The 20,976-nt window shown below is 44.1% G+C and overlaps 1 protein-coding gene across 1 annotated transcript; it reads left to right on the top strand.

The window, feature by feature from the left end:
- The first annotated feature begins 1,429 nt into the window (after positions 1 to 1,429).
- LOC308097082 (carbohydrate sulfotransferase 3-like) lies at positions 1,430 to 4,337 on the top strand. Its single transcript, XM_080444678.1, has 2 exons — positions 1,430 to 1,559; positions 2,125 to 4,337. Exons 1-2 carry the CDS (start codon positions 1,480 to 1,482, stop codon positions 3,350 to 3,352), a joined length of 1,308 nt encoding a protein of 435 aa, XP_080300804.1. The 5' UTR covers positions 1,430 to 1,479; the 3' UTR covers positions 3,353 to 4,337.
- Positions 4,338 to 20,976: the final 16,639 nt, after the last annotated feature.

The following is a 20,976-nucleotide window of genomic DNA, read 5'->3' as shown; positions in this document are numbered from 1 at the left end:
TTTATAAATGTATTTACACTACAAAACATAAAAGCACTCATTATGCAGAATGTTCCATTTAATCAGATTGTAATTAGTATTGCATTAATGTTTTCATCAGTTTATTGTTGCAGCTGGTAAAGGTGGGGCTGATTTTAATAACTTTATGTGCTGCTGGATAACTTAACCTAATGCCAAATCATAATTTATCAGTTAATGTATGTTTTTGTTTTCTATATATATTAGAGGATTAAGTACATTTTAACATAATACTCTAACAAAGTTAGTAACTAAAGAAGCTCAAATAATTGTGGTGGAGTTAAAAGTACAACATTTGCTTAGTATGGAAAGAATGGAAAGACTCAAGTAAAGTACCACACAATTGTACTTGACCAGATAAGCCTGACATCATACGTCGAAAATAGCAAATCTAGAAGCTCAAAATGCGTTGTGGTGCGATGTAGTTAAGTACAGTACTTGAGTAAATGTGGCTACTTAGTTACTTTTCACCACTGAGATTACATTTATGCAGGAGCAGCAGTCCTTCAGATCAATGCCCAGATGTTATCTCTCACAGTAGGCCAGTCATGAAGCTGATGGACTCTGTCGACCAGACCTCTTCTCAGTGTTGACATAGGAAAGTAGCTGTCTGCTAGTAATGGCTTGCATGTCCACCCACATCAGTGGGTGATTTCACACTAAATCCAGACCGAGAGGAGTTAAAATCAAACAAACAAACAAAAAAAACACAAGATTTGTAGAATTGCGTTTTAATTCACAAATTAACATTTTCGTCTTGCTACTTCAAAGACAAGACTCAAGTATAAACTTGAGTTGTGTGTCTGGGTGTACCAGGTTTCAGCGCATGCATGGTGGGTGGGCACTGGGCATGTTCCATTGCCTGGGTCTCTTTAAAGATGAGATTAGATTCCAGTAAAGCCCTGGGTTGCTTTCTTTTCTCACTTTGTTAAGATGCGCTTTCGTCCCAGAGTGAATCGCACCATCTTTTGGCTTTGCCAAGCACTCTTCACACCATTGTTATGGAAGTTTGCATGTAGGAGGAGAGTTTGAGGTGCAGAGGGCAGGAAAAAAAGGCTTAGCATAACCAGGGCTTTGCAGGGACCCCTTTATTGTGGTATAAGCTGACTAAGCATCTATGGGGAGCAGACAGGTTTTATGGCATAATGCAACAATAGGCTTTTAACTTCCCCATTAATATGACCAGCTAGAAGAAATTTCCACAAGTGCTTTGACAGAGGGAATTGAGACCAAGAGTGCGATGCATACTCTTGCAAGACTCTCAGTCTTGTTCAACTGTGCAAAAAAATGTATGACTGACAGTTTAATGTTCATTTCATTTACAGGATGAAGCATTGTCTTACGATGGGGAATACAAATAACTCAAGGGCTCTTTAAGAAGGCAACTGGAGTTGTGGAAGATTGGCAGAACCTATTAAAAACAGTCTATAAAAGCGTATCCAGGCACCGCTGCATCCAAGAATGAGGATCAAATACACAATATCCATTGTCTTCGTTGTGGCACTTGTTATCATTGAGAAGGAAAACAACATTATCTCGAGGTAAGCCCATTTCAGTGATCAATGGAGCGCTGTTGTGTTTTCCAACAGTTGCACCGAGGCCTGTCCGTTGCATTTATCTCTCTCAAGCTTTAAGACAGCTAACTTATCGTGATGTTTGGCATTTATTTAGCAAACACAAAAATGCTTTCAAATGCCATGCTAACTAATAGACCTACTGTTGTTTTTCTCTTAGTGTTTTGATTAACCTCAACGTCATAATAGGAGAACATTCAGCGGAAGCAGATCTACAAGCTCACTAATGCGTTGCATTACGCAACGTTGTGAGTTTGTAAGCATGTAGATCTGCTACTTTCGGTGACGAGATTAGGTGTACAGGGAAAAACTTAGAGGGCCAAGAATAGATCCCTGGTGGACACCGGTTAACAAAGTACGGTATATAAGGTTTAAATGGTTATTAAGGCTAATTTACCATGATGCTTGGCATTTATTTAGCAAACACAAAAAATGCTTTCAATTCCCATGGTAAATAATAGACCTATTTGCTCTCTCTTTTGACAAAAAAACGAAACAAAACAATAACACAGATTCAACTGTCTGTTTTCAGGGTGTCAGATAAGTTGGCAATGAAGCAGACTCCACAGACCCCTCTCCAGACCAGAGGTCTGCTGAAGCACAATGGTTCCTTCACCACCCTCAACAGGCTGGACCCTGCCTTCACTCTGATGAAGCGTCGCCTCGTCAACTACACCGAGCCCCAGGATGCCGCGGTGGCGTCGACGTCGGGTGGCCGGAAACACATCCTCCTCCTTGCCACCACCAGGACCGGCTCCTCCTTCGTGGGCGAGTTCTTCAACCAGCAGACGGACAACATGTTCTACCTGTTCGAGCCGCTCTGGCACGTGGAGAGGATGCTGACGCTGGAGGGCGGAGGAACCAACGCCACGGCGGCCGCGCCGGCGTACCGCGACGTCCTCCGCCAGCTGTTCCTGTGCGACTTCTCCCTGCTGGAGAGCTTCGTCGAACCCCTCCCCGAGGACCACGTCACCGCCGCCCTGTTCCGCAGGGAGTCCAGCAGCTCCCTCTGCGAGGAGTCGGTCTGCAGCCCCTTCGTCAAGGGGGTCTTTGAGCACTACCACTGCAGGACGAGACGCTGCGGGCCCCTCAACCTGACCATGGCCTCTGAGTCCTGTCTCCAGAAGGAGCACAGGGCCATTAAGTCGGTGAGAGTGCGTCAGCTGGAGACCTTGCGCCCGTTGGCCGAGGATCCCCGTCTGGACGTCAAGTTCATCCAGCTAGTGCGCGACCCCAGGGCCGTGCTGGCCTCTCGCATGGTGGCCTTCGCGGACAAATACAAGAACTGGAAGCAGTGGGCGGCGGACGGGAAGGTTCCCATCGACGACGACGAGGTGAGGAAGCTGAAAGGGAACTGCGACAACATCAGGATGTCCGCCGAGGTGGGCCTGAGACAGCCGCGGTGGCTGCGCCGGCGGTACATGCTGGTGCGCTACGAGGACATCGCCCGGTTCCCCATGAGGAAGGCGGCGGAGATGTACAGGTTTTCCGGAATCCCGTTCACGCGCCAAGTGAGGCAGTGGATTCTCAGGAACACGCAGGCCTCCAAAGAGGCCAGTGGTGTGTACTCCACGCAGAAGAACTCATCGGAGCAGGTGGAGAAGTGGAGGTTCGGCATACCCTTCAAAATCGCACAGGTCGTGCAGAGGGTTTGCGGGCCGACGTTAAAGCTGTTTGGGTACAAATTTGTCAACAGCGAAAAAATGCTCACAGACAAGTCCATCAGTTTGATAGAAGAAAAAGTGTTTAAGTTTACATAGAGACTTTGACAAACATGAACTTTGAACCTTGACAGAGGCAAAGCCCAACAGCCAGGATACAAATCTGGATGGATCGATATTTATTAGGACTTGTGTATATCTGAGAGATACAGTAAAGTATGAAATGTTTTATGATGATGCGCTATTTAAAGTTTATTACATTACTAACAAAAAAAGATCAATGAACAAAAGTTGCCATTGAATGTAATATGTTCATATTGCATTTAATGATAAAAAAACAGGGATTATTTACCACTCCAAATTAAACGATCTGGGGCTTGTATTGTAGGTCTGTGCAGAACTTAATTTAAACGCCTTAGCAAATATGGCATGATAGAGAAAGCTCTGTCCTTGAGAACAGTGAGTGGTTGTTTCAAATGCTCCAAAAAGAAGAGAGAGAGAGGAAAAAAAAAGTCAGGTAGCTTCTAAAGGTGACTTGCTGAACTTGCACAGTACTTCTATTAATTTACTTTTTGTCAAACAAGTCATGGGCTAGCAACAGTAGCTGCTTTTATACCAAAGAAACTTGAAGTGAAATGTAATCGGTAGGTGACTGAATGAGTGGCCTTGTGTAGCAACACACGTTGCAGGAGGAAAAGGAAATACCAGCGCCTTGCCATGTAATTTCTACAGTGCCTAACATTAACCACTTAAACCCTTATTCAAAATCTTTGAAAATAGCCTATCTATCATCTACAAAGCTCACACAACGCCTCGCATTGTGAGCTCGCGGATCGGCTATTTTTGAAAATGATGTGAACATTAAAATTCGAATTGTTCGCCTATAATGACGTGCCCAAAACAGGGGCGCCGGGGTGAAAGTGGTTAAGAAGGGATGTTGTTTCATGCTAATTTATTTTTTTCCCCCTCTGTTTGCTGAAAAGGTCATTATGGCTCCAGCTCTGAATGTGCTCCACAAATATCCTCCCCCTCCCCCCCACAGTGGGCACTTCTCTTTTGCACATGTGTACTGTACTTTGCTGAAAACGTGTTATGCTTCTTAATTGGCTGAAAAGTTTGTTTGAAGTTGTCCTCATGACAGTGTCCTGGGACCCGTTGTGTAAAAACAGATGTTTACGGTGGTACTGTACTGTACTGCAGACATTCCAACTGCAGCTGGTATGCAGGATCGTGTGAGGTTTGTCGACAGGTCTGTGTCTATTGACACAAGTCTCATGGCTAGTGATTAAAAGGGGCCCTGATATACCCAGGCCTGTGAGGCTGTTTGTCCATATGCCTGTCTGTTTTTTTTGTTTCGTGTGTGTTTGTGTAGGGTTTTTTTTTAATCTTGTTTGTCACAATAAATGTCCTCTTGGTTACAAAATATGTGAATTTTTGTAAGGACACAATTTGGTTCATTTTTGTTTTAACCACTTAAACCCTATATACTTATAGTTGACGACATACTAGGTCTGCTAGAATGTCTCTACACCAAATCTGTGCTGAAATTTGCTGGGGAAAAGAAAGCAAAAAATAAGATAAAACAATCACTGAATGTTTGACCCAGAATAGGGACGCTAGGGTTCAAGTGGTTAATAGTTGCGATGAAACCAAATGCCTTTAATTCACTTGCAAAACATCCCCTTTTTGTAATCACATGCTGTATTATGGTCACTGTTGGTTAACAGAGATTAAGCCACAGCAGCGTAAACTCAAGCAAATGTGGAACAGCTTGTAAAAACATGTATTTTATATTGTTGGTCCATATGCTGTATGTGTTGTGTTGATCTTCAATGCTTTGCTGCTTATAGAGAAGGATGTGAATGAGATGCCTTGTATACAGCAGTAACACTCTCAATGCAGGAAAAAGGAAAATGCCAGTGTGCCTTTTTGTAGTCTAACAATGAACAAGACACAGATGCAATATTGAAAATGGTGACAATATTGATAAAGAAATATCTATAGTTTATTTGTTGTTGGTTATGAATTTCCTCCACTCTCCATGAGCAAATGCACTGTATACATACGTAAAGTATATATTGTTGTTTTTGACTTGAGCAGCTTGTCTTCTAGGAAGAGAGGAGGAAGGATTATACGGTATGGAGGCTGCTGCCTGGTTTCCAGTATGTTTACCACTGTGAAGGAAGGACCTAATTTAAGTATCTGAACCCAGCAATTACCCCGACTTTACATATAGTGGTCAGAACCACCTGACCCCACCCGCTCACTGAGCACTGCAGTCCTAGCTATGTTTACCCCTCTCTCTCTCTCTCTCTCTCTCTCTCTCTCTCTCTCTCTCTCTCTCTCTCTCTCTCTCTCTCTCTCTCTCTCTCTCTCTCTCTCTCTCTCTCTCTCTCTCTCTCTCTCTCTCTCTCTCTCTCTCTCTCACACACACACACACACACACACATAGCATTCTGATACTCTCTATCTCTCCCTGTTTTGAACAGTCTGTCTCTCTGTTGCTCCCTCTCACTCTCTTTCTTTCTCTCTCTCTCTCACTCTCTTTTTCTCCCTGTTTTGATCAGTCTGTCTCTCTGCTACACAGTCACTCTCTCCCTCTATCACAGGCACACGCACACACACACACACACACACACACACACACACACACACACACACACACCCCCGCACACACGCACACGCACACGCACACGCACACACACACACACACACACACACACAGTACTCTCTCTATCTCTCCCTGTTTTGATCAGTCTGTCTCTGCTACACTCACTCTCTCCCTCTAACACACGCACGCACACACACGCACACACGCACACACACACACACACACACACTTGTACACACACCATTTCTGGGATGCTGGCAGAGATGCCAATACAATCTCACAACACTGCAAGACTCGTTCTGGGATGGTGGGCATCACTGAAGATGAAGTAGTGCCTTCTTTACTCTGAAAATAACATGACATTGGTATTAACATTTAAGCATGATAATGCTAGAAAAAACTGTTTAACCACTTATGTCCTATGTATGCCATGCAACAAAACAGCCAAACTACACGCTCACAATGTGTCTCAACGCGACGTGTTGTGAGATTGTAAAAGAGAAGACCAAGTGCTGTGTATTAAAGGGTTTAGGTTGTTAAATGTCTGAAATAAAATACACATTAACTAAACATTAATTCACACAACACTGACGATAGTAATGTCAAACAATTCTATGAAGCTATCTATGAAATACAATTTTATACAATACATGCATGTTCATGCTTAATGTCTCTCTCAACTAAGGTCTCTTGTGGACCTGGAAAAGGTAATAGACCCCTACCATATCATAGCATATTATCACACCCAACGCCCAGCCTCTGAATAATTTATTTGTTAGCAGTTTGCCAGTGGTGGAAAGTAACTAAGTGCATGTACTGAAGTACTGCACTTAAATACAAAGTTGAGGTATTTGTACTTTACTTGAGTATTTCCAATTTCCTGTACTTTTACTTCTACTCCACTACATCTCAGAGGCTAATATTGTACTCCACTACAATTACTTGAAAACTTTTAGTTACTACTGTAGTTACTTTGTAGAATTTGATTATTAGAGCCAAAAGAGCAGATCTACAAGCTCATGAGCTTGGAGATCTGCTACTTTCAAACGCTTTATATACATTTGAAAACGGGACATTCTGCATTATGAAAACGGGACATTCTGCATTATGAAAACGTTCTACTTTTGGTACTTTAAGTACATTTCGATGCCAATACGTTTGTACTTTTACTCAAGTACAAATTGAATTCCGGAGTTTTTACTTGTAACAGAGTATTTCTATGTTGCAGTATTGATACTTTTACTAAAGTAAAAGATTTGAGTACTTTTTCCACCACTGCAGTTCGCAAAAAGTAAAGTACAGTTCATCTGTGTCTGTCCTTTACATTGTTATTCATTTAACATGGGCTTTTTCATAGCACTTACCCTTCTTTTTCTCTCATGTGATGTAGTCGGCGACACAGTAACACAACGTTTATGTCTCGCAGGATTTCGGTCACATAGATCTTTGACCGAATTTGCGATGTTATCCAGAATTACTTTGGTGCGCGAATACTTTTCAAGCAATTGTTTGCAACTTCTACAAATCGATTTGAGTTCATCTTCAACAGCAACAGGTAGTACGGTTATTGCCTCCAACGCAGTCTTCAATTCCTGTTCTATCAATAACTTAAATACTTGTCCTTTTAGTCCAAACTTTAAATCCTCTCCACAAACTCTACAAACGCTAAGATTACTAACTTTCCGTGGTGTTGTGGGCTCCGACGATGCCATATTTGGAATGATTTGGGTTTGTTTCCAGGGGGGCCATAATAGAAAGCGGACGCACAGATGTAAATCCCGCCCACTACATTTGATTGGGTAAAGCACGGCCTGCTTCCTGATCTGAAGGCACGCCCACTTGTAGGCCAGTGCGTACACTCTGCAGCGGCTGTGGTACAACACTGGGACTCGTCTCTGATCCATACATAAAATACATGCTGTTGCATGCGATAATCACATGATGGGGGAGGACGGGACATTATTCAAACATGCTCAGTGCCTGATCTTGCACTGCAGAATGCAATTCATGAAACACATCCTCTAGCATGTAATAATTTTACATGTAATACTGTATGTAATGTAATAAAATAGACAAGGTCTGTTACATCCTCAACGCACAAAACAATTCAGCAGAATCCTGCAAGCATGCAATGCATGGTTATTGTTGATCGATGAGGAGTTGGCTACGTAGGCACCATAACCATTTAAACACTGTAGGTCATTGACCGACCGTGGTCCCCGGCAATGGTGGACAGTAACGGAGTAAATGAACTTGAGTACTGTACTTACAGTAAATACAGATTCTGAGGATTTGTACTGCCTGTTCCTGTACTAGGAAGGCTGTACAGTACTGAGTCCTTTTAGGTTGGCTGTTTTTTTCCTGCATTTTAGGGACTTTTTAGGGCAATTTTAGGGCCTTCCCTAAAATGCAATTTTAGGGAAGGCCACACTTCTGCTCTCACGCTAGCCGTGTTTCTGGCTTCTCCCTCCGCTCGCCTCTTTGTTACATCTTGTTTGGGTGTACAGGAGTATTTAGTTCTGGTTCCTCAGTCATTTGTAGGTGTTTCTGCAGGCTTTGTATAACGTAGTGGTTTTACAAGCAAGCATATCAGTGCATGCAGTGCTGGTGGTTTCAGAGAGATACTTCTCTGAAACGAGTTACAAGATCCTATAAATTCATTGTGAAAACATTACAGCAATTCATTGATATAAAAATTAAGAAATGTACTTTTACTTGTACTTGTGCTTTAAATATTTTTCTAAGCACTAAATATCGCTCCTTCTGAAAAAGATACTTCAACGAATATACCAATTTTATATTGAGCTTTTCGCTCATTTGTTACTCAGCTAATTCAATTAGACTGCTGTTCAAGGTTCAAGGTTCAACTTTATTGTCAACAATACCATTTACAAGTAAAAGGCACGTGAAATTCATTGTGCGCTATAAAACCAACACAGCAGCTACAGTCTCAGTAATTCCACATTTAGACTCATTGTTATGTTAGAAACTAAGCTGCTTAATAATAAAACATGTATAAGATCAAAAACTACCTACAGTAAGTGCAAAAAGCGCATGTGCAAACTGCATTGTCATAGATATAATACATTAGCCACAGACATATGGCCATATAGTCCGGGCCATGTAGTGTTCAGTGTGTGTTCAAGAGTCTTATGGTGGCCAAGAAGAAAGTGCTCCATAGTCTTTGTGTGTGGCTAGCAAGGCTGAGATACCGCTTGCCTGGCCGCGGCCGCAGTGCTGGCCTGAACAGGCTGTGGCTGGGATGGTGGACGTCCCCAACAATCCGTTCAGCCTTGGCCACGCATCGCCTCTCGTATATTCCCTGGAGGGAGGGAAGCTCACCTCCGACTATGCGCTGGGCTGACCGCACTACTCTCTGTAGTGCCTTCTGTTGAAGGACAGTGCAGCTCCCGTACCATACGATGAAACCACCCGTCAGGATGCTCTCAATGGTGCAGTTGTAGAAGGACCTCAGGATACGGGGGCTGACCCTGAACTTCTTCAGGCGCCGTAAGCAGTACAGGCGTTGTTGTGCCTTTTTCACCACATGAGTGGTGTGAGTGTTCCACTTAAGGTCGTCGTCAATGTGAATGCCGAGGAATTTAAACCCACTGACTCTCTCCACTGCAACTCCATCGATGTGGATTGGCGTGTGCTCCCTCCTTGGCCTCCTGAAGTCAACAATTAGCTCCTTGGTCTTTCCCGCGTTGAGAGCTAGGTTGTTCTCCTGACACCACAGCGCCAGTGTATTGACCTCATCTCTATAGGCCGTCTCATTGGCGTCAGTGATCAGCCCCATGACTGTAGTGTCGTCGGCGTACTTAATGATGGTATTGCAGCCGTGCGTGGACATACAGTCATGGGTGTACAAGGAGTAAAGGAGGGGGCTGAGCACACATCCCTGGGGTGCACCGGTATTGAGGGTCATTGGGTCTGATGTTATGTTACCCATCCGCACCACCTGACCACGGTTCGACAGAAAGTTCAGTACCCACCTGCACATGGTCGGGTGCAGGCCTAGGTCTCTGAGCTTCATGTCTAGTCTTGCAGGGACAATTGTATTGAAGGCTGAGCTGAAGTCCACGAACAGCATCCGCACGTACCTGTTGTTACTCCCTCTCGCATCCAAGTGATTGAGTGCAGTGTGGAGAGCCATGGCCACTGCATCCTCGGTTGATCTATTTTTCCGGTATGCAAACTGCCATGGATCCAGCGTAGCGGGCAGTACAGAGCAGATGTAATCTCTTACCAGCCTCTCAAAGCACTTGCTAACGATTGGTGTCAGTGCAACAGGTCTCCAGTCATTGTGACATGATGTTTTAGCACGCTTGGGGACTGGGACTACGATGGACCTTTTGAAGCCTTCAGGAACTTCAGCTTGGGAGAGGGAGAGGTTGAAGATGTCTGTAAACACACCAGCCAGCTGGTGTGCACAGACTTTGAGCACACGGCCTGGTATGCCGTCGGGGCCTGCCGCTTTACGGGTGTTCAACCGCATGAAGGCCTTACGCACATCAGCCTCCGAAATGGATAATGGGCTGACCTCCTGTGGTGGTGCAGGCTCCGGTGGTGTGGTGTTGGTGCCGTCTATCTCGAACCGTGCGAAGAAGGAGTTCAGCTCATTTGGGAGGGAGGCAGAGGGGGGCTCCGTGCTTCTGGGTCGCCCTCTGAAGTCCGTTATTTCCCGGAGCCCTTGCCACACGCTCCTCGCATCCCCATTCTTGAACTGGTCTTCCAGCTTAGCACTATACTCCCGTTTAGCTTTCCTGATGGCTTTCTGGAGGTCAGCGCGGGTGGAACCCAGATCTCCGGATCTAAAGGCAGCATCCCGTGCATGCAACGCAGCACGGACGTCACTGTTGATCCAAGGCTTCTGGTTTGGATAGGTCCTTATTGTCTTTAGTGGCACAACGTCATCTATGCACTTACTGATGAATCCAACGACTGAGTCTGAGTACTCATTGATGTTATTCTCAGAGGCGTGTCGAAACATCTCCCAGTCTGTGTGTTGGAAACAGTCCTGCAGCATAGAATCAGCCTGCTCAGACCAGATTCGGACTTCTCTTGCGCTGGCTGGTTCCCGTTTAAGCTTTTGCCTGTAGGCGGGGAGTAGTAGGACCGAGTTGTGGTCCGACCTACCAAATGGTGGACGTGGTAGGGCTCTATAACTCTCCCGAAAAGGCGTCCAGCATTGATCGAGAATCCTCTCCCCTCGTGTGTTACACGTGACATGTTGGTAATATTTTGGGAGGACTTTCTTCAGGTTGGAGGAGTTAAAATCCCCCACCAGAATAAAGCAGCCATCAGGATAAGCAGACTCCAAATCATTAATTGTCCCATACAGTTCCTTTAGTGCAGCCTCTTCATTTGCACGGGGGTGGATGTAGACAACTGACAGTATAATTGCACTGAATTCCCTGGGCAGATATATTGGTCGTAGTAGTAGTGTTAAATATTCTATATCAGGAGAACACAAAGATTTCAGAGGCATCACATTCCTGCACCATGATTGGCGTATCATTGCACAGACTCCGCCCCCTTTGTGTTTGTTGCCGGATAGAGCATACGACCTGTCCAGTCGATAGATGGAAAATCCAGCTGGTTCTACCATGGAATCTTCACGTGAATCGTCCAGCCACGTTTCTGATAGGGCTAAGATGTTGACATCCCTCATCTCCCGAGTGAAATGGATTCTCGCCCGTAGCTCCGAAAGTTTGTTCTCTAAGGACTGAACATTGGACAGTAGAATGGACGGCAGCGGTGGTTTATCCGCGCGTCTTCTCGTCCGAACGAGGACTCCAGCTCGCTTTCCCCGGTGCCAGCGTCTCCTCCTCCGCCTCACTGGTGTTGATATCAGCGGCAGGACAATGGAAGACGCGTCGGCAACAATCTCCGACGGAGGAACCGCCGAAAACTCCGGAGAACGGTAACCGATCGCCGTTCTGATGTTCAGTAATGTTTGCCTATCGTATGTGTGTGTACATCTTACACTGTGTGTGCCTAAAGTGACTACTAAGACTGCAAACAATTGCAAAGGTAGCGCGACGGCCAGCCCTCCACTTCTCCACGGCGCCATCACTCCAGGATCACTCTTGTTGTATAAAGTGTGGATACTGTGTGCAAAAGTTGCATTAGCTTCATCTGCTCATACTGTACAGAAGATTCTCTCAAGTTGTCGCATGTCGAGTTTTCTCCCTTGAGCGTCGTGTATCGAACTGGGACACGGTATGCTGTAAGCTGTAAGCTTTGCATGGAGATGATTTTTTCTTTGCCCTAATATCATGCTGCTTTCTTATAAAACACTGGCAATAAAACCTGTTTTTAAGCAAGTAAACAAATGCACATTTTATATTTCTGAATATATACAGTGCAGTACATGTATTTTTTTTAGAAAACAAATACCTTGATTATTTTTCGCCAGATAAATCGTTTTCGCTTCCTTCCTCTCAGCACATGAGGGGAAAATCATCTCCATATATGGGTCGGCCTACGTCGGTTATGCCCGAATATGGGACTATGCCGTCAGTCCTGGACATGACGGTTATCTCTATGTATGGAGATCTGGGCAGAGGTTGCTGATGTCAGACTCCGTATATATGACACACGTTCAGGTATCTATGACGACTTAGCAGGTCGATTGTCTCCATCTATGGGGATCTCCATATATAGACTATTAACTTTAAATCCTCTCCACAAACTCTACAAACGCTAAGATTACTAACTTTCCGTGGTGTTGTGGGCTCCGACGATGCCATATTTGGAATGATTTGGGTTTGTTTCCAGGGGGGCCATAATAGAAAGCGGACGCACAGATGTAAATCCCGCCCACTACATTTGATTGGGTAAAGCGTGGCCTGCTTCCTGATCTGAAGGCACGCCCACTTGTAGGCCAGTGCGTACACGTTATGACGAACCTCCCCGACAGATTCCAACGCAGTGCAGAATCTGTTCTTGAGAGATTAGTAACAGAGTAATACTTTACTTAAGTAAAACATTTGAGTACTTTTCCCACCACTGAATAATACACATAGCTACATGTTTGCTATATCTCCTTATCTCTGCCGGCTGAGTGGCTGCACCCCTCACGCCATATTAGGGCATCAGCTTCCCTGATTGGCCAAGCTTCACGTGATGTCATATCTTCATGTGATGTCATATTATACAATATAAAGTGGTCGTCCACCGTCTTCAAATCATTCCGGTTGCTATAGAAGTTACAAGAGCCTGATACCAAGCTGAATTGCAAGTGCGTTCCCCATCTAACTGTCAGGAAGAAATCCCGAAAGTCCTTTACAGAGCAAGATTCAACCAACCAATCACTTTGACCAACAGCGGTGCTGGTGAGCAAAATGTACAGCACGAAGTCCGTAGTAGGAGCACAGCCGAGGACGTTCTGCCATGCAGCCGTGGCGGTGGGGAACAAGCTCTATTGCTTTGGAGGGAAGGAGAAACATGGCGCTCAGCTCTCCGGTCAGATTGAGGTTCACATCTTGCACACTGGTGAAGTCCCTCTCCGCTGGGAGACATTGCCCCAAGAAGAGAACGACAACATGGTTCCCTGTAAGCGCATCCGCCACACGACTGTGCTCATAGAAAACACCATCTACCTGTGGGGGGGTAAACCATACTCCGGTCGCGATGATCGGCTGTGGAAATTTGAAGTCGAAACTCACAGATGGGAGAAGCTTAACGCTTCTGGGTGTGAGCTAAAGTTGCTGAGGTGTCATTTTGCCTGTGCCCTGAAGAAGGTCATGTATATCTGTGGAATATGGGAGGAGCGTAATAAACATCAAGTAGATGGTGAACATGACAAGGAATGGTTTCCACACGTTATGATGTACACGTTGGACACTGACGAAATGAAGTGGACTTCAATTGAAACCGGAGGCGATCAACCACCGACTATATTAAACTACTGTGCCACCATCATAGGGACAAAGATATTTGTATTCGGGGGCTACACAAGGAGCGAGGACTGTAACGAAGGAAGCTGTTACAGTGACCTCAGAGAGTTTGACACAGAGACCAACTGCTGGAAGGAAATTAATGTACCTAAAGAGGGACGTCCAGAAGGACGTGTGGAACATTCGGCCTTTGCCTACAATGAACAGCTGTACATATTTGGTGGCGAGAACTGGGGTGACACACAGTTCAACGATATGTGGACATTCAATCCAGAGACGATCTCCTGGAGCAGGGTTGACACCCAGGGGAATGACCCGCCGAGTGAGAGAACTGGGCTGTGCTGTTGCATGGTGGGAGGTCTTATCATCCTCTTTGGAGGACCCCCCAAAGAGGGTGATGGTGTCCTGTGTACCTTGGATTTGGAGCCCCCCAACGAGGGTGATGGTGTCCTGTGTACCTTGGATTTGGAGCCCCAAAACGAGGGTGATGGTGTGCTGTGTACCCTGGGCCCTGTTTCGTGGGTTACAGACATGCGTACAGCGCTGAGTGGCCTTTATTGTAGGATATACAGTAGCTTATTAGGGGGACCGGGGACAAAAGTAATAGGGGACAAAAGTAACACACTCAATCATTCTAATTAGAAACAAGCTAGAGGGGTGAGACTTCTTGTGCACATTGTGGAGTCTCGCTGGGAAACCGCCTGACAGGTAGGCACCTCACCAGAGAGAGACAGTGGGAGACCCAGCAGACAGCACCACAGCCTAGGCCAAGTCATCGAGGGGCGGTACCTACCAATCTTGATCATGAATCAACCGCAACTCAGCGCACCTGCGAGGACCGGCTAGGCAGCCACTCTGTCTCAGTCTCCACTGGCTCTCCTGGTGAATGGACGGGTGCTCAGGCGGTAAGCGAAAACTCCACTATTTCCCTCGACAATTTACAATTGCTAGTGAAATTGAGAACTAAAAGACTGTCTCTTTTATTTCATAGGCAACCTGCGGAACGATGTAACACTTACCAGAATTGTGATGAATGGAAAACCCGAACGTGGGAAGAACCTATGTTACGATACTTACCTTATGATTTAAACCGTATAAACAATGCTCTGTGCAGCTGAATCTTGAATAAATGCCCTTAAATGGGTTTGTACCCTGCCTAACTGTGTCTTGGCCTTGATCAGTGTCCCACAACATGCTCAGTAGGGTCCTCTCTCTGCCTATGGAAGGATAGAATGATAATTTCATCTCAGCAGAAGTTTTCAACAAAAAAATTATTTTGAGGTGTAAACGTAATTTTTTTTAGTGTATGGTTTTTTCCTTCTGCTGTCTAAAGATAAGATGTCAGCTGATTTAAACTTAGATTAATTGTATCTCTATGTTATTGGTCAGAAATTAACATCAGCAGCCTATGCTAGTATAGGTGTTTCTAGCTAGAATATGGGATTTTATCATGGTTGCCCCATCAGGGGCAATTGTAACAAAGTGACTGGGGTCAATTGTAACAGTGTGTTTTCAATGCAAGCAGATTTTTTTGTCTGGGATTACATACTTTTATGTTAGTAAATGAACATATTTCACTAAATGTCACTACATTTCAAAGTAAAAATACATTTAAATAAAAAATAGACATACATTTGAAAAAACAAAATTGAAAAATAAAATAATTAGAATAAAAATACAAAATAATTGTAATTATGTATATAAAATATTTGTAAGTAAAAATGTTAAATTATAAAAAATACATATTACTTGCTTTTATTTGAGATAAAGTGTGTTAATATGACTTATTTTTAAAGTGTTACAATTGCCCCCAACCACTGTTACAACTGCCCCCGTCACGGGGGGAATTGTAACACTGTGACTCATTGCATTCAAATTAATATTTTAGTCTTGTCCTTATTAATGAAAGCTGAAAAATTGTATTATTAATTAGGGCACATATATATGTTTCTTATAGCAAAGGATGACTAGGATATTTCAAGTAGTCTGTGAATTAGTGAAGGCAAATACAGAAAGTGTTACTTTTGTCCCCTATCTCCCTTACAACAATCCAACACATTGCATGCATATGTATTTGTAAGATTACTGAATAAATAGATATTAACCAACACAAATAATACCAGTGGTGTAAAGTAACTAAGTACATTTACTCAACTACTGTACTTAAGTACAATTTTGAGGTACTTAGATTTTGCTGGAGTATTTCCAATTGTCTATACTTTTACTTCTACTCCATTACATCTCGGAGGCAAATATTGTACTTTTACTCCACTACAATTATTTGAAAACTTTAGTTACTTTGCAGATATAAATATATTACATTACAAAACCTACATTAACCACTTTAGCCCTATTTTATACATAGGCTATTTTCAAACATTTTAGTACTTTACTTTTGGTACTTTAAGTACATTTTGATACCAATACCTTCAAACTTTTAATCTAGTACATTTTTAATGCCGGACTTTCACTTGTAACAGAGTACTTCTACATTGCAGTATTGATACTTTTACTTAAGTAAAACATTTTTCCACCACTGAATAATACACATGTTTGCTATATCTCCTTATCTCTGCCGGCTGAGTGGCTGCACTCCTCCTTGTACCCGTCATACTTCTCAGAGTAGCAGTTTTACCCTGTCTGTCTATGACCCTTTTATGCCCATATATGGACATCTCTGCATATGTCAGTTTCAGAGGTTTAGAACGTTCACGCCATATTAGGGCATCAGCTTCCCTGATTGGCCAAGCTTCACGTGCTGTCATATTATACAATATAAAGTGGTCGTCCATCAAAATTCGGTTCCTGTTGCAAGATGCAAGATTCATCAACCAGACACCAGCCAGCCCCTGATCTACATGGAAGCACCAAGGAGAATACATAAAGTAGCCGATCTGGTGGATGCCGATGATGTCAAGCACGGCCCAAGACACAGATTGGAATTGATAGCTTGGTTCTCAGCGATTCTGCGGTTTGATGAGAATGATATCAAGACGGTCCCTCACCATTTCTTCGATCCGCAGGCTTTCCAAGACAGGTGGAGCAGGATCAATTCCTACGGACTTCATAGGTATTTCCAACGAGAAGATGATGTTCTACCCGTTATACCCAACATCACTTATTATATTGTTGGCAACCTGAGTAGTGCTGGTAATGCGAATGACAAATACTTTGCCCATGTGAGGAGGCAGTATCTACACAATCAAAATCAGAAAACACCTAACCCAAGCCCCAAATACAATATGGACCGAATTGTATTTGCATACAATGGCAGTGAAATTGGGGCCGTATATGTCATGCAACATGTTGAAGGCGTGGACGGCGACTATGACAGAAAACATATATATGAAGTTCCAAACCACCTTTTGAAAACCATAAAGATTAAGATGACATTTGGGAAGGACGGCCTTAAAGTTGTCCTGCCTGATGGCATACACATCAAAAGCTCAATCATCAAAAAGTGACACAAAGCCGGATGTTGCAGCAGTAGAGTGTGGTTTTATTCCTGTAAACACAATTTGGGACACACAACCACAGCTCTTAAGACAGTCTTGGGTCTTAAGGCAGCAAAAAAGTAATTAAAAGATTAATACAAAATAAACCGAAACCTCAAAAGGAAAGTAAAAAATCACACCCAGTGTGAAGTGGGCGGTGTGGTCACAGTGGTCATCAGTGATGGAAGTTCACTTAAAGAAAAGTAATATTGTGGACCAACCATTGTACACCCCGTGCATAGTCCTATTTATAGGGCTATGCACATGTGTCATGTTTCATTAGCCAATCACAGTCCTGAATAGACTGTGATTGGCCAATCACGGTGCAGGGTTAGGGGGGTACACTGGTGGCCAATCACAGCACAGGGTTGGGGGGTGCAAATATCCAAACCTCACATATAGGGGTGGTTTCACCGCCCAAAAATCACACCCAGTGTGAAGTGGGCGGTGTGGTCACCACAGTGATGGAAGTTGACATCACAGTGATGGAAGTTCACTTAAAGAAAAGTAATATTGTGGACCAACCATTGTACACCCCTAACTTAAAAAAAAACATAAATGTGTTTTTTTTAAGTGCATAGTCCTATTTATAGGGCTATGCACATGTGTCATGTTTCACTAGCCAATCAGGAAATTGTGTACATTGTGTCGGTGTCTAGCAATGGAGAGTTTAGCTCAGATTTCCTTGGATTAATTAATCTGGGGGTAAAGCGATCAGCACAGGACATAGTGGATGGACTTGTGCAACTATTCGATGAATGTGGATTAGCGGATGAGTGGCAGACGAAGTTGGTCTCGGTCTGCACAGATGGAGCACCTGTCAACGTGGGCGTGTACAACGGCGTCATCCCTAAATTACGTCAGAAGGTGGTCATCGGGGATTCCCTTGTGCACGTTCTGTGAACAGCCCACACTCTGGAGAACTGCGCCAAGTCAGCTGATCGCATGGTACCATACTGTGAGTCTGTTAATCGTTCCGTTGTCAGGTTGCTAAGCTTTTATTTGCAGAAGGGGGGTGCAAAAAAAACAGCACAACTACAGAAACTATGTGACATTGCCTGTGTAAAACTAGGAAAGTTTCACAACATTAGATGGTCTGCATGGAGACAAGAGACTCTCTTGAAAATATGGAGATTATTGCCTGCCATAAAAATTCTTTTGTACCGAATTAACCTAATTAAAGTAATAAAAAACGGAAATAAAATGCGAACGCAAACTGGTCACACATGCTGCGCGCGCGTGCATGTATGATCAGTGGGGTTCCCAAAGCGAATCCAGGCCATTTCCACCATATATATATATATATATATATATATATATATATATATATATATATATATATATATATATATATATTTAAATTGACGTACGTCAATGGCAGTGAATGTGTTAATCAATCTGTTAGCAGATAGGAGGGGGGGGGTCTCCGTGCTGTGGTGGGCTGTGTTGACAGATCGGAGAGGTTCATAGAGCTCATGGTTGGAGATGTGATGAAGCTGTGCAGCTTCTCAAACAAGGGCTCCTCCGAGGCCGGGTCCGGGGGTTCACGGGGGGCCGGGGGTCCCCGTGGCGTCCGGGGGTCCACGGGGGTCCCCGTCAACACGGGACCCGGAACTCCTCATGTTTAAGCCTAACTGAATTATATATATTTTTGGACGACTTTTGCATTTAATTTGTTGCCAATACTTTGCCACGCTTTCTCTCTGGATCTATATTTATTGCGCCTTGTCTCCTTTCTTGCTTATTATACATTTTACTTCCTTGTATGATTCCATGAGCTGCTGCAGTGCTGCTGTTCAGCCACTGAGAAGAACACCGCTCTGGTTTTGGGCTCCATGATTGGTCAAGTTCAAGGATTCTGCTATCGACTTTCATGGTTTTTTATAGGAATACGTGAACGCACATTCAGCCTGGTTTAACAATCCTGGCTTGACAAAACCGCTCCTTCTCAGCCCGGCTTGGCGTTCGTGGAACTGAATAAACCAGGCTGAACAGCGCAGGCTTGTCAAACCTGGATTTGTCTTTTAAACCAGGATAATTTAATTCCGCTTTCATGAAACAGGGCCCAGGTCATCACCCTCTTTGGAGGGCTCCAAATCTAAGGTATACAGGTCATCATCATCACCCTCTTTGGAGGGCTCCAAATCCAAGGTACACAGGTCATCATCACCCTCTTTGGGGGGTCCTCCAAAGAGGATGATAAGACCTCCCACCATGCAACAGCACAGCCCAGTTCTCTCACTCGGCGGGTCATTCCCCTGGGTGTCAACCCTGCTCCAGGAGATCGTCTCTGGATTGAATGTCCACATATCGTTGAACTGTGTGTCACCCCAGTTCTCGCCACCAAATATGTACAGCTGTTCATTGTAGGCAAAGGCCGAATGTTCCACACGTCCTTCTGGACGTCCCTCTTTAGGTACATTAATTTCCTTCCAGCAGTTGGTCTCTGTGTCAAACTCTCTGAGGTCACTGTAACAGCTTCCTTCGTTACAGTCCTCGCTCCTTGTGTAGCCCCCGAATACAAATATCTTTGTCCCTATGATGGTGGCACAGTAGTTTAATATAGTCGGTGGTTGATCGCCTCCGGTTTCAATTGAAGTCCACTTCATTTCGTCAGTGTCCAACGTGTACATCATAACGTGTGGAAACCATTCCTTGTCATGTTCACCATCTACTTGATGTTTATTACGCTCCTCCCATATTCCACAGATATACATGACCTTCTTCAGGGCACAGGCAAAATGACACCTCAGCAACTTTAGCTCACACCCAGAAGCGTTAAGCTTCTCCCATCTGTGAGTTTCGACTTCAAATTTCCACAGCCGATCATCGTGACCGGAGTATGGTTTACCCCCCCACAGGTAGATGGTGTTTTCTATGAGCACAGTCGTGTGGCGGATGCGCTTACAGGGAACCGTGTTGTCATTCTCTTCTTGGGGCAATGTCTCCCAGCGGAGAGGGACTTCACCAGTGTGCAAGATGTGAACCTCAATCTGACCGGAGAGCTGAGCGCCATGTTTCTCCTTCCCTCCAAAGCAATAGAGCTTGTTCCCCACCGCCACGGCTGCATGGCAGAACGTCCTCGGCTGTGCTCCTACTACGGACTTCGTGCTGTACATTTTGCTCACCAGCACCGCTGTTGGTCAAAGTGATTGGTTGGTTGAATCTTGCTCTGTAAAGGACTTTCGGGATTTCTTCCTGAGAGTTAGATGGGGAACGCACTTGCAAATCAGTTTGGTATATCTGTAACTTCTTTTGCAAACGGAACGTTTTGAAGAGTTTGGTGGACGACCACTTTATATTGTATAATATGACATCACGTGAAGCTTGGCCAATCAGGGAAGCTGATGCCCTAATATGGCATGAACGTTCTAAACCTCTGAAACTGACATATACAGAAATGTCCATATATGGGCATAAAAGGGTCACAGACAGACAGAGGGGTTGATTTTTCAAATGTATGTCTATTTTTTATTTAAATGTATTTTTACTTTGAAATGTAGTGACATTTAGTGAAATATCTTCATTTACTAACATAAAAGTATGAAATCCCAGACAAAAAATCTGCTTGCATTGAAAACACATTGTTGACCCCGGACACTTTGTTACAATTGCCCCCGATGGTGCAACCATGATAAAATCCCATATTCTAGCTAGAAACACCTATACTAGCATAGGCTGCTGACGTTAATTTGTGACCAAAAACATAGAGAT

Source organism: Gymnoscopelus braueri (assembly GCF_963280865.1).
Source record: "Gymnoscopelus braueri genome assembly, chromosome: 12".
Taxonomy (NCBI): Eukaryota; Metazoa; Chordata; class Actinopteri; order Myctophiformes; family Myctophidae; genus Gymnoscopelus; species Gymnoscopelus braueri.
The sequence above is the reverse complement of the archived record's forward strand: the minus strand, read 5'-3'. Positions and strand labels throughout refer to the sequence as shown.

Bases quoted from the DNA above. Each gene is read 5' to 3' on its own strand.
- LOC308097082 (XM_080444678.1), top strand. From the start codon at position 1,480: ATGAGGATCAAATACACAATATCCATTGTCTTCGTTGTGGCACTTGTT. The intron at 1,560-2,124 runs GTAAGCCCATTT...GTCTGTTTTCAG, and splicing joins GAAAACAACATTATCTCGAG to GGTGTCAGATAAGTTGGCAA.